General features: G+C 44.2%; 1 protein-coding gene across 1 annotated transcript in view; it reads right to left on the bottom strand.

Annotated features, from left to right (window-relative positions):
* The window catches only part of LOC129843430 (2-hydroxyacylsphingosine 1-beta-galactosyltransferase-like), a gene marked incomplete at its 3' end in the record, with an annotated part of 84,658 nt that overhangs the window by 26,975 nt on the left and 45,266 nt on the right, over positions 1 to 12,417 (bottom strand). Inside the window, exons 2-3 of the mRNA XM_055912143.1 lie at positions 10,576 to 10,769; positions 1,598 to 2,236 (exon numbers count right to left, since the gene is read on the bottom strand). Of these exons, the coding sequence (XP_055768118.1) occupies positions 1,598 to 2,236; positions 10,576 to 10,767 (831 nt within the window). The remainder of the gene's footprint in view (positions 1 to 1,597; positions 2,237 to 10,575; positions 10,770 to 12,417) is intronic.

Consider the following 12,417-nt stretch of genomic DNA (forward strand, 5'->3'; position numbering starts at 1 on the left):
TAGATATAACACTGGAGGAGGAGACCAACCATATATATAACACTGGAGGAGACCAACCATAGATATAACACTGGAGGAGACCAACCATAGATATAACACTGGAGGAGGAGACCAACCATAGATATAACACTGGAGGAGACCAACCATATATATAACACTGGAGGAGGAGACCAACCATAGATATAACACTGGAGGAGGAGACCAACCATAGATATAACACTGGAGGAGGAGACCAACCATAGATATAACACTGGAGGAGGAGACCAACCATATATATAACACTGGAGGAGACCAACCATAGATATAACACTGGAGGAGACCAACCATAGATATAACACTGGAGGAGACCAACCATAGATATAACACTGGAGACCAACCATAGATATAACACTGGAGGAGACCAACCATAGATATAACACTGGAGGAGGAGACCAACCATAGATATAACACTGGAGGAGGAGACCAACCATAGATATAACACTGGAGGAGACCAACCATAGATATAACACTGGAGGAGACCAACCATAGATATAACACTGGAGGAGACCAACCATAGATATAACACTGGAGGAGACCAACCATAGATATAACACTGGAGGAGGAGACCAACCATAGATATAACACTGGAGGAGGAGACCAACCATAGACATAACACTGGAGGAGGAGACTAACCATAGATATAACACTGGAGGAGACCAACCATAGATATAACACTGGAGGAGGAGACCAGCCATAGATATAACACTGGAGGAGACCAACCATAGATATAACACTGGAGGAGGAGACCAACCATAGATATAACACTGGAGGAGGAGACCAGCCATAGATATAACACTGGAGGAGACCAACCATAGATATAACACTGGAGGAGACCAACCATAGATATAACACTGGAGGAGGAGACCAGCCATAGATATAACACTGGAGGAGGAGACCAACCATAGATATAACACTGGAGGAGACCAACCATAGATATAACACTGGAGGAGGAGACCAACCATAGATATAACACTGGAGGAGGAGACCAACCATATATATAACACTGGAGGAGGAGACCAACCATAGATATAACACTGGAGGAGGAGACCAACCATAGATATAACACTGGAGGAGGAGACCAACCATAGACATAACACTGGAGGAGGAGACTAACCATAGATATAACACTGGAGGAGACCAACCATAGATATAACACTGGAGGAGGAGACCAGCCATAGATATAACACTGGAGGAGACCAACCATAGATATAACACTGGAGGAGGAGACCAACCATAGATATAACACTGGAGGAGGAGACCAGCCATAGATATAACACTGGAGGAGACCAACCATAGATATAACACTGGAGGAGACCAACCATAGATATAACACTGGAGGAGACCAACCATAGATATAACACTGGAGGAGGAGACCAACCATAGATATAACACTGGAGGAGACCAACCATAGATATAACACTGGAGGAGGTTAGTGTGTGTATTAACCTGTGTTTGTGTGTTTGTGTGTGTGTGTGTGTGTGTGTGTGTGTGTGTGTGTGTGTGTGTGTGTGTGTGTGTGTGTGTGTGTGTGTGTGTGTGTGTGTGTGTGTCTACTAACCTGAGGTAATGGGCTGGCAGGTTTGGTCAGTATCCCTCCTACATAGACAACGTGTGGTAGAGTGGGCCTGGGGAACTCCAGAGCCAGATCAGTAGACAACATCCACAGCCTGCTCCCCTGCACCAGGTCCTGCATGGCGACCCGCGGCTCCACGCCGTGCTTCCTCATGATCCGCTCGTACTTAGGTAACACCAGGTACTGAACACCGAACCGGGACACCAGGTACACCGCCGTGTTGGTAATCCTCTGGACCAGAGACATCTGATCGGTGAGGAGAGAGTTGAACTCGGGAACGTAGGAGAGAGGGGCGGGAGCCCCGACCTCCGCTGGGTACCATAGACCCGTGGAAAAGACGGCGTAGGGAACCCCGAGGATGTGAGCGATCACGAACCCACACATCTCGTTGGGGTCGACCAATAAAAGGTCAAATTTGGCATCCTTGAGTTGGGTCATGACCTCTTTGTTTCCCACGACGGCGTCGCAGTTCTGGGCGTAGTGGTCGAGGATGTCGAAGAGTTCCAACGCCGTGAAACGACCAGAGAAGATATTGCTGACCTTTGATTGGAGGAAGCTGTCGGCTGTGGAGGAGTTAAAGATGCCTGGGTAACGCTGGAAGGTGTAGTGGGGGGAGGGGGGCACCTAGAGGAGAGAGGAGAGGAGAGGAGAGGAGAGGAGAAGAGGGGAGGGGAGGGGAGGGGAGGGGAGGGGAGGAGAGAGGAGAGGAGAGGAGAGGAGAGGAGAGGAGAGGAGAGGAGAGGAGAGGAGAGGAGAGGAGAGGAGAGGAGAGGAGAGGAGAGGAGAGGAGAGGAGAGGAGAGGAGAGGAGAGGAGAGGAGAGGAGAGGAGAGTCTTTATTATCCTGGGGGGCAATATAGTAATATGTACACAGCTAACAGTACTAGGTTACTACAGCTAACAGTACTAGGTTACTACAGCTCACAGTACTAGGTTACTACAGCTCACAGTACTAGGTTACTACAGCTCACAGTACTAGGTTACTACAGCTCACAGTACTAGGTTACTACAGCTCACAGTACTAGGTTACTACAGCTCACAGTACTAGGTTACTACAGCTCACAGTACTAGGTTACTACAGCTCACAGTACTAGGTTACTACAGCTCACAGTACTAGGTTACTACAGCTAACAGGTCCTAGAGGTAGCTCCCCTGATCAACAGCTAACAGGTTCTAGAGGTAGCTCCCCTGATCAACAGCTAACATGTTCTAGAGGTAGCTCCCCTGATCAACAGCTAACATGTTCTAGAGGTAGCTCCCCTGATCAACAGCTAACAGGTTCTAGAGGTAGCTCCCCTGATCAACAGCTAACAGGTTCTAGAGGTAGCTCCCCTGATCAACAGCTAACATGTTCTAGAGGTAGCTCCCCTGATCAACAGCTAACATGTTCTAGAGGTAGCTCCCCTGATCAACAGCTAACATGTTCTAGAGGTAGCTCCCCTGATCAACAGCTAACAGGTTCTAGAGGTAGCTCCCCTGATCAACAGCTAACATGTTCTAGAGGTAGCTCCCCTGATCAACAGCTAACAGGTTCTAGAGGTAGCTCCCCTGATCAACAGCTAACAGGTTCTAGAGGTAGCTCCCCTGATCAACAGGTCCTAGAGGTAGCTCCCCTGATCAACAGCTAACAGGTTCTAGAGGTAGCTCCCCTGATCAACATGTTCTAGAGGTAGCTCCTCTGATCAACAGGTCCTAGAGGTAGCTCCCCTGATAAACAGCTAACAGGTTCTAGAGGTAGCTCCCCTGATCAACAGCTAACAGCTTCTGTAAAGGTGTTCCAGTCAGCCATAATGGAGCTGCTTGTCAGTTTAATTTACAGGGCCTAAGTAACCCAAAGAGATGGTACAGTGACAAAGGAAACATAGTCAAAATCTAAGATTTGTCTGTCTCACCCTCAACACTAACACAACATGTGGGGAATTAACCCTAGGAGAATATACACTGCTCAAAAAAAATATAGGGAACACTTAAACAACACAATGTAACTCCAAGTCAATCACACTTCTGTGAAATCAAACTGTCCACTTAGGAAGCAACACTGATTGACAATAAATTTCACATGCTGTTGTGCAAATGGAATAGACAACAGGTGGAAATTATAGGCAATAAAGGAGTGGTTCTGCAGGTGGTGACCACAGACCACTTCTCAGTTCCTATGCTTCCTGGCTGATGTTTTGGTCACTTTTGAATGCTGGCGGTGCTTTCACTCTAGTGGTAGCATGAGACGGAGTCTACAACCCACACAAGTGGTTTAGGTAGTGCAGCTCATCCAGGATGGCACATCAATGCGAGCTGTGGCAAGAAGGTTTGCTGTGTCTGTCAGCGTAGTGTCCAGAGCATGGAGGCGTTACCAGGAGACAGGCCAGGAGACGTGGAGGAGGCCGTAGGAGGGCAACAACCCAGCAGCAGGACCGCTACCTCCGCCTTTGTGCAAGGAGGAGCAGGAGGAGCACTGCCAGAGCCCTGCAAAATGACCTCCAGCAGGCCACAAATGTGCATGTGTCTGCTCAAACAATCAGAAACAGACTCCATGAGGGTGGTATGAGGGCCCGACGTCCACAGGTGGGGGTGGTGCTTACAGCCCAACACCGTGCAGGTGGCAAATTCACCACTGGCGCCCTGTGCTCTTCACAGATGAAAGCAGGTTCACACTGAGCACATGTGACAGACGTGACAGAGTCTGGAGACGCCGTGGAGAACGTTCTGCTGCCTGCAACATCCTCCAGCATGACCGGTTTGGCGGTGGGTCAGTCATGGTGTGGGGTGGCATTTCTTTGGGGGGCCGCACAGCCCTCCATGTGCTCGCCAGAGGTAGCCTGACTGCCATTAGGTACCGAGATGAGATCCTCAGACCCCTTGTGAGACCATATGCTGGTGCGGTTGGCCCTGGGTTCCTCCTAATGCAAGACAATGCTAGACCTCATGTGGCTGGAGTGTGTCAGCAGTTCCTGCAAGAGGAAGGCATTGATGCTATGGACTGGCCCGCCCGTTCCCCAGACCTGAATCCAATTGAGTACATCTGGGACATCATGTCTCGCTCCATCCACCAACGCCACGTTGCACCACAGACTGTCCAGGAGTTGGCGGATGCTTTAGTCCAGGTCTGGGAGGAGATCCCTCAGGAGACCATCCGCCACCTCAGCAGGAGCATGCCCAGGCGTTGTAGGGAGGTCATACAGGCACGTGGAGGCCACACACACTACTGAGCCTCATTTTGACTTGTTTTAAGGACATTACATACCTTAAGGGACATCTGGTACGGGAGCCGTATGATCGGTGAGGATTCTCCCATTGGAAATGTACGGTCCCTTACCTGACGTCCGACTTCGTCCGGGAAAATCGCGGACGGCGTCGGGCCGAGGGCGCGGGGGAGCTCTTTCGGGAAGTCATGTCGGAAATCGTTTCGGACTTTCGGTCGCCGTTTTATAAAAATAACAAATTTTTGACTTGCTCCCCGCATTCTCGAAAATTCCCACAAGGCGGAAAATAAATCATATTGCAGGCGCACGAACACGGGGCAAACGAGCGCGGCCTTTTCTCCTAAACGGAAAATATTTCGAAGACGAAACTCGGCGAGCGTAGGTTTGGAGTAAAGGGAAGTTGGCCCCGAACAAGATGGCGTCGAGGCTTCGGCGCTTTTTGAGTTATGGCCATTTTGCTGGGATCAAAGGTCAAAAACGAAAAGTAGGGTGCGATTTGACCGCTTCACGTCAAAGTACATAAGCGTACGGTGTCAGGAAAAAAAAAAACTGCCGTTTATCTATCGTAATTTAAGAGAAATAGTACATTGTCCATTTGGTGATGTTCACGAAGAGGATTTTTTTTCTTCTAAAAAATCACAGATCCAGTTGCAGTTTGTTCACACGAACATTTTTAAAGTGGGTCTCGAAGCTCTGCGAGAATTCTGTGATTTTATGTGATTTTATGAAGTAACACACACTCATTTAACCCTCTGTTAATAAGTCAGTTCTTAACATAAAGACTTAAAGCTCAATATTATATAAGAGCCTACCCCAAGGAGGGTATGTGTTCACGTTCAGCTACCTATGTCAACTGGAAGTACCTTAAACTGGTGCATAGGGTCAGGTTTGAAGGGTAATAAAGGTCAGATCTTTTCAAAACTTCACTTGTGTGATTAGACAACCCTCATGAACTGTAATCAGTCATTTTTCCCAACAGATGTCAAAGAAAAGCTCTCTCACACAAACACACACACACAAAAAGGAAGGATGGAGTGAAAAAGTACGGTGCTTAAAGACACACAAAGCCTGCAACGGTATTACTATTATCTCCAGGCCGTGCCGAGTTCTTAAAAATAAACCCTATGTGGGTTATGAATGTCTTATGAACCTGTCTTTGATAACAATCCATCAAGCCACTATGAGGTCTACCTGTGTTGATTCTAAGCTTCCTGGAGCAACCGGCAGTGGTTAAATCACCCTAAAAGTGTTTTGCCATACCCAACCAGCAGTTTGTGATATATAGTGCATGCAACCCTGTGTAAATCAGTCAGATCTTAACGTATAGACTTAAAACTCAGGATTCTCTAAGAGCATACCCCGATCAGGATATCTCTTTACTTATAGCTTCCTGTGACAACCAGAAGGGCCTTAAGATGGTGTCATAGATGCTGTTTTGAAGGGTTAAAAGGTCAGAACTTTTCAAAACTTCATATATGTGATTAGACAACCCTCATGAACTGTAATCAGTCATTTCTCCCAACAGATGTCAAAGAAAAGCTCTCTCACACAAACATACACACACAAAAAGCAAGGATGGAGTGAAAAAGTACGGTGCTTAAAGACACACAAAGCCTGCAATGGCATTACTATTATCTCCAGGCCGTGCCGAGTTCAACGAGATGCCCTGCTTAACCGTAGCTTGCTCGGTCTGAGCGCAGCGACCGTTACAAGAAGACGGACACAAATGACCCTTTGACCTCAATGTCAATTTGATTTGCTTTTGGGAGACAGAGAGAGAACCGTTAAGGTTAGAAGCACAATTTTACCTCAGGAAAACTCCTAAGGTCCTCCCGATCTGTGCAAGCCTAACCTTGACTCTGTGGCATTAACCCTTCACAGTTAAAAGAAGGTGTTTACATCAAACAATATACAATGAAATGTAGCCCCATAGGAATACATTGAGTGCACCTCTAAATTCAACCTGAAGCCTATGTGGGTTATGAATGTCTTATGAACCTGTCTTTGATAATAATCCATCAGGCCACTATGAGGTCTACCTGTGTTGATTCTAAGCTTCCTGGAGCAACCGGAAGTGGTTAAATAACCCTAAAAGTGTTTTGCCATAGCCAACCAGCAGTTTGTGATTTATAGTGCATTCAACCCTGTGTAAATCAGTCAGTTCTTAACGTATAGACTTAAAACTCAGGATTCTCTAAGAGCATACCCCGATCAGCATATGTCTTTACCTATAGCTTCCTGTGCCAACCGGAAGTGCCTTAAAATGGGGTCATAGGTGCTGTTTAAAAGGGTTAAAAAAGTCAGATCTTTCCAAAACTTTAAGTGTGTGATTAGGCAACCTTCATGAACTGTAAATCAGTCATTTCTCGAAACAGATGTCAAAGAAAAGCTCACACACACACAAACAAGTCCAAACTGTTTGTGCACCTGGCATTATTTTTAGGTTACCAGATGCCCTGGTTGAAACTGCGTTTAGGGGGCATCCAGACTTCCAACCCGCTCTGGGAGCACTGTTCGACGGACAAAAATCAGTGGGTGTTGGCCTGAGTGATTTATGGAGGTTTTCCAAAAAAGTCAGAAAATATTCTATGTTTTTTTTCTGAAAAATATTTTTTGTTTTTTATTCTCGAGTCAATGGCCTGAGTGATTTATGGAGTTTTTCCAAAAAACTCGAAAAATATTCTAAGTCCAAACTTTTCGTGCACCTGGTATTTTTTTTAGGTTACCAGATGCCCTGGATGAAATTGCGTTTAGGGGGCATCCGGACTTCCATACCCGCTCTGGGAGCACTATTCGACGGACAAAAATCAATGGGTGTTGGCCTGAGGGATTTATGGAGGTTTTCCCAAAAAGTCAGAAAATATTCTATGTTTTTTTTTCTGAAAAATATTTTATGTTTTTTATTCTCGATTCAATGGCCTGAGTGATTTATGGAGTTTTTCCAAAAAACTCGAAAAATATTCTAAGTCCAAACTTTTAGGTTACCAGGTGCCCTGTTTCAAGACGGTTGAAATTGCGTTTAGGGGGCATCCAGACCTCCATACCCGCTCTGGGAGCACTATTCTACGGACAAAAATCAATGGGGGTTGGCCTGAGTGATTTATGGAGGTTTTCCAAAAAAGTCAAAAAATATTCTGTTTTATCTTCTGAAAAATATTTTATGTTTTTTCTTCTCGAGTCAATGGGGTCTGGCCTGAGTGATTTAAGGAGGTTTCCAAAAAAAGTTAAAAAAAAAATATTTTTCATGTTTTCATGTCATTTTTCAAAACGGTTTTAAATGCTTTTAGGTGTCATCCAGACGTCCATGGGAGCACTATACTACGGCCCCAAATCAATGGGTGCTGGCCTGAGTGATTTATGGAGGTTTGGGGGGTGATAAGTACAAGTAAACATTTATAAGAAATGATGATAGTAAAATGTGACTAAAGTATTTTCATACAGTTCTTATACATGTGTAATTGACGTAAAAATCGAAAGAATTTCAAAAAACGGTCCAGAAAGCACTTTTTTAAATGGAATATATGTTTTTTCCACATTTTTAACATTTTTGACTTTTAACTTTTGACTTTTGACTTCCTATGAAATCACATTCCAAATGCACAAAACATATTCCTTAAGTACAAGTAAACATTTATAAAAAATTATGATAGTAAAATGTGACTAAAGTATTTTCATACAGTTCTTATACATGTGTAATTTACATAAAAATCGAAAGAATTTCAAAAAATGGTCCAGAAAGCACCTTTTTAAAGGGGGTGATACGTTTTTTCCAAATTTTTGAAATTTTTGACTTTTGACTTTTGACTTCCTATGAAATCACATTCCAAAATGCACAAAACATATTCCTTAAGTCCAAATAAAAATGTCCAAAAAATTTTGTTAATAAAATTTGACAAAAGTATTTTCATACAGTTCTTACACATGTGTAATTGACATAAAAATCGAAAGAATTTCAAAAAACGGTCAAGAAAGCACTTTTTTAAAGGGGGTGATAAGTTTTTTCCAAATTTTTGACATTTTTGACTTTTGACTTTTGACTTCCTATGAAATCACATTCCAAAATGCACAAAACATATTCCTTAAGTCCAAAAAAAAATGTCAAAAAAATTATGTTAATAAAATTTGACAAAAGTATTTTCATACAGTTCTTACACATGTGTAATTGACATAAAAATCGAAAGAATTTCGAAAAACGGTCCAGAAAGCACTTTTTTAAGGGGGTGATAAGTTTTTGCCAAAACTTAAAAAATTTCAAAATTTGGCTCTGGGGTCTTGACTTGCGTTACAGTAAGCCTATGAAAAAATAAGATGGAACTCACACGCCCACTATAGGATTTTTGGGGTGTTACACAGCTCATTTACAATATGGCATTTGCCATTAACTTTGGATGAAACACCGCGCTTGCAATGTGAAATCCCACACAATCCCATCGTGTGTATGGTTCGCTCTCTGCCAATAAGTTGCCATGTTATTTTGTACAATTGGGGGGGGAGTTCCCTTACATCAAAGTTGGATCAGCCTGTAGTGTGGTTTTCCACTTTAATTTTGAGTGTGACTCCAAATCCAGACCTCCATGGGTTGATACATTTGATTTCCATTGATCATTTTTGTGTTATTTTGTTGTCAGCACATTCAACTATGTAAAGAAAAAAGTATTTAAATAAGAATATTTCATTCATTCAGATCTAGGATGTGTTATTTTAGTGTTTTTTTGAGCAGTGTATTTTTTGGAAAACGTGGCCACAAGAAAACTGAGGGAGATTTTAAGGAAATTCTGCTTTGCATCTGCACAGATCTTCCATTAAATGTGTTTTAGTAAAATCTTCAGTGTAAATTGTTAAAAGTAGTCATTGTGCATAGAGTTGTATGGTTTGTTGTTTTTTAAAATCAGTGGTTTTAGTTTGGCAGACATTTAAAGTAAAAAATAACAATTCTGTTTCCGTGGAATTGACCTTACGTTCATTCCAATGACCCTACTACTTAGTAACACAATGTTACCTGGCGCCCCTCTGACACCAATGACCCCGCTACTTAGTAACACAATGTTACCTGGCTCCCCTCTGACACCAATGACCCCGCTACTTAGTAACACAATGTTACCTGGCGCCCCTCTGACACCAATGACCCTGCTACTTAGTAACACAATGTTACCTGGCACCCCTCTGACACCAATGACCCCGCTACTTAGTAACACAATGTTACCTGGCGCCCCTCTGACACAAATGACCCCGCAACTTAGTAACACAATGTTTCCTGGCGCCCCTCTGACACCAATGACCCCGCTACTTAGTAACACAATGTTACCTGGCTCCCCTCTGACACCAATGACCCTGCTACTTAGTAACACAATGTTACCTGGCACCCCTCTGACACCAATGACCCCGCTACTTAGTAACACAATGTTACCTGGCGCCCCTCTGACACCAATGACCCCGCTACTTAGTAACACAATGTTACCTGGCTCCCCTCTGACACCAATGACCCTGCTACTTAGTAACACAATGTTACCTGGCGTCCCTCTGACACCAATGACCCTGCTACTTAGTAACACAATGTTACCTGGCACCCCTCTGACACCAATGACCCCGCTACTTAGTAACACAATGTTACCTGGCGCCCCTCTGACACCAATGACCCTGCTACTTAGTAACACAATGTTACCTGGCTCCCCTCTGACACCAATGACCCTGTTACTTAGTAACACAATGTTACCTGGCGCCCCTCTGACACCAATGACCCTGCTACTTAGTAACACAATGTTACCTGGCGCCCCTCTGACAGCAGGAAGGAAGTATCATGTCCCTGGAGGTGGAGTTCTGTGGCCAGGGTCTTGAAGATGTAGAGATGGGACTCAAACATGATGGGAGGGACTACGATGATCCTGGAGGACCAGCATGCACTGGGGTACAGGGAGAGGTGGAGGAGGAGGGAGAGGAGCGACGGGGGAGGGTGCATGGCTGGGAGGAACAGCAGGGAAGGGAGGAGAGGAAGAAAGAAAAATATGAATTAGTTGTCATAACAACAAGAGGAGGGCTGAACACATATTTATCAGGATCAATAACATCAGGACACATATTTATCAGGCTGTACCAGGATCAATAACATCAGAACACATAGTTATCAGGCTGTATCAGGATCAATAACATCAGGACACATATTTATCAGGCTGTATCAGGATCAATAACATCAGAACACATATTTATCAGGATCAATAACATCAGAACACATATTTATCAGGCTGTATCAGGATCAATAACATCAGGACACATATTTATCAGGCTGTATCAGGATCAATAACATCAGGAGGACAGAACACATATTTATCAGGCTGTATCAGGATCAATAACATCAGAACACATATTTATCAGGATCAATAACATCAGAACACATATTTATCAGGCTGTATCAGGATCAATAACATCAGAACACATATTTATCAGGCTGTATCAGGATCAATTCTCTCTCTCTCTCTATATATACAGTGGGGAGAACAAGTATTTGATACACTGCCGATTTTGCAGGTTTTCCTACTTACAAAGCATGTAGAGGTCTGTAATTTTTATCATAGGTACACTTCAACTGTGAGAGACGGAATCTAAAACAAAAATCCAGAAAATCACATTGTATGATTTTTAAATAATTAATTTGCATTTTATTGCATGACATAAGTATTTGATCACCTACCAACCAGTAAGAATTCCGGCTCTCACAGACCTGTTAGTTTTTCTTTAAGAAGCCCTCCTGTTCTCCACTCATTACCTGTATTAACTGCACCTGTTTGAACTCGTTACCTGTATAAAAGACACCTGTCCACACACAATCAAACAGATTCCAACCTCTCCACAATGGCCAAGACCAGAGAGCTGTGTAAGGACATCAGGGATAAAATTGTAGACCTGCACAAGGCTGGGATGGGCTACAGGACAATAGGCAAGCAGCTTGGTGAGAAGGAAACAACTGTTGGCGCAATTATTAGAAAATGGAAGAAGTTCAAGATGACGGTCAATCACCCTCGGTCTGGGGCTCCATGCAAGATTTCACCTCGTGGGGCATCAATGATCATGAGGAAGGTGAGGGATCAGCCCAGAACTACACGGCAGGACCTGGTCAATGACCTGAAGAGAGCTGGGACCACAGTCTCAAAGAAAACCATTAGTAACACACTACGCCGTCATGGATTAAAATCCTGCAGCGCACGCAAGGTCCCCCTGCTTAAGCCAGTGCATGTCCAGGCCTGTCTGAAGTTTGCCAATGACCATCTGGATGATCCAGAGGAGGAATGGGAGAAGGTCATGTGGTCTGATGAGACAAAAATAGAGCTTTTTGGTCTAACTCCACTCGCCGTGTTTGGAGGAAGAAGAAGTATGAGTACAACCCCAAGAACACCATCCCAACCGTGAAGCATGGAAGTGGAAACATCATTCTTTGGGGATGCTTTTCTGCAAAGGGGACAGGACGACTGCACCGTATTGAGGGGAGGATGGATGGGGCCATGTATCGCGAGATCTTGGCCAACAACCTCCTTCCCTCAGTAAGAGCATTGAAGATGGGTCGTGGCTGGGTCTTCCAGCATGACAACGACACGAAGCACACAGCCATGGCAAC

This window comes from Salvelinus fontinalis, unplaced genomic scaffold (genome assembly GCF_029448725.1).
Source record: "Salvelinus fontinalis isolate EN_2023a unplaced genomic scaffold, ASM2944872v1 scaffold_0135, whole genome shotgun sequence".
In the NCBI taxonomy this organism is placed as follows: domain Eukaryota; kingdom Metazoa; phylum Chordata; class Actinopteri; order Salmoniformes; family Salmonidae; genus Salvelinus; species Salvelinus fontinalis.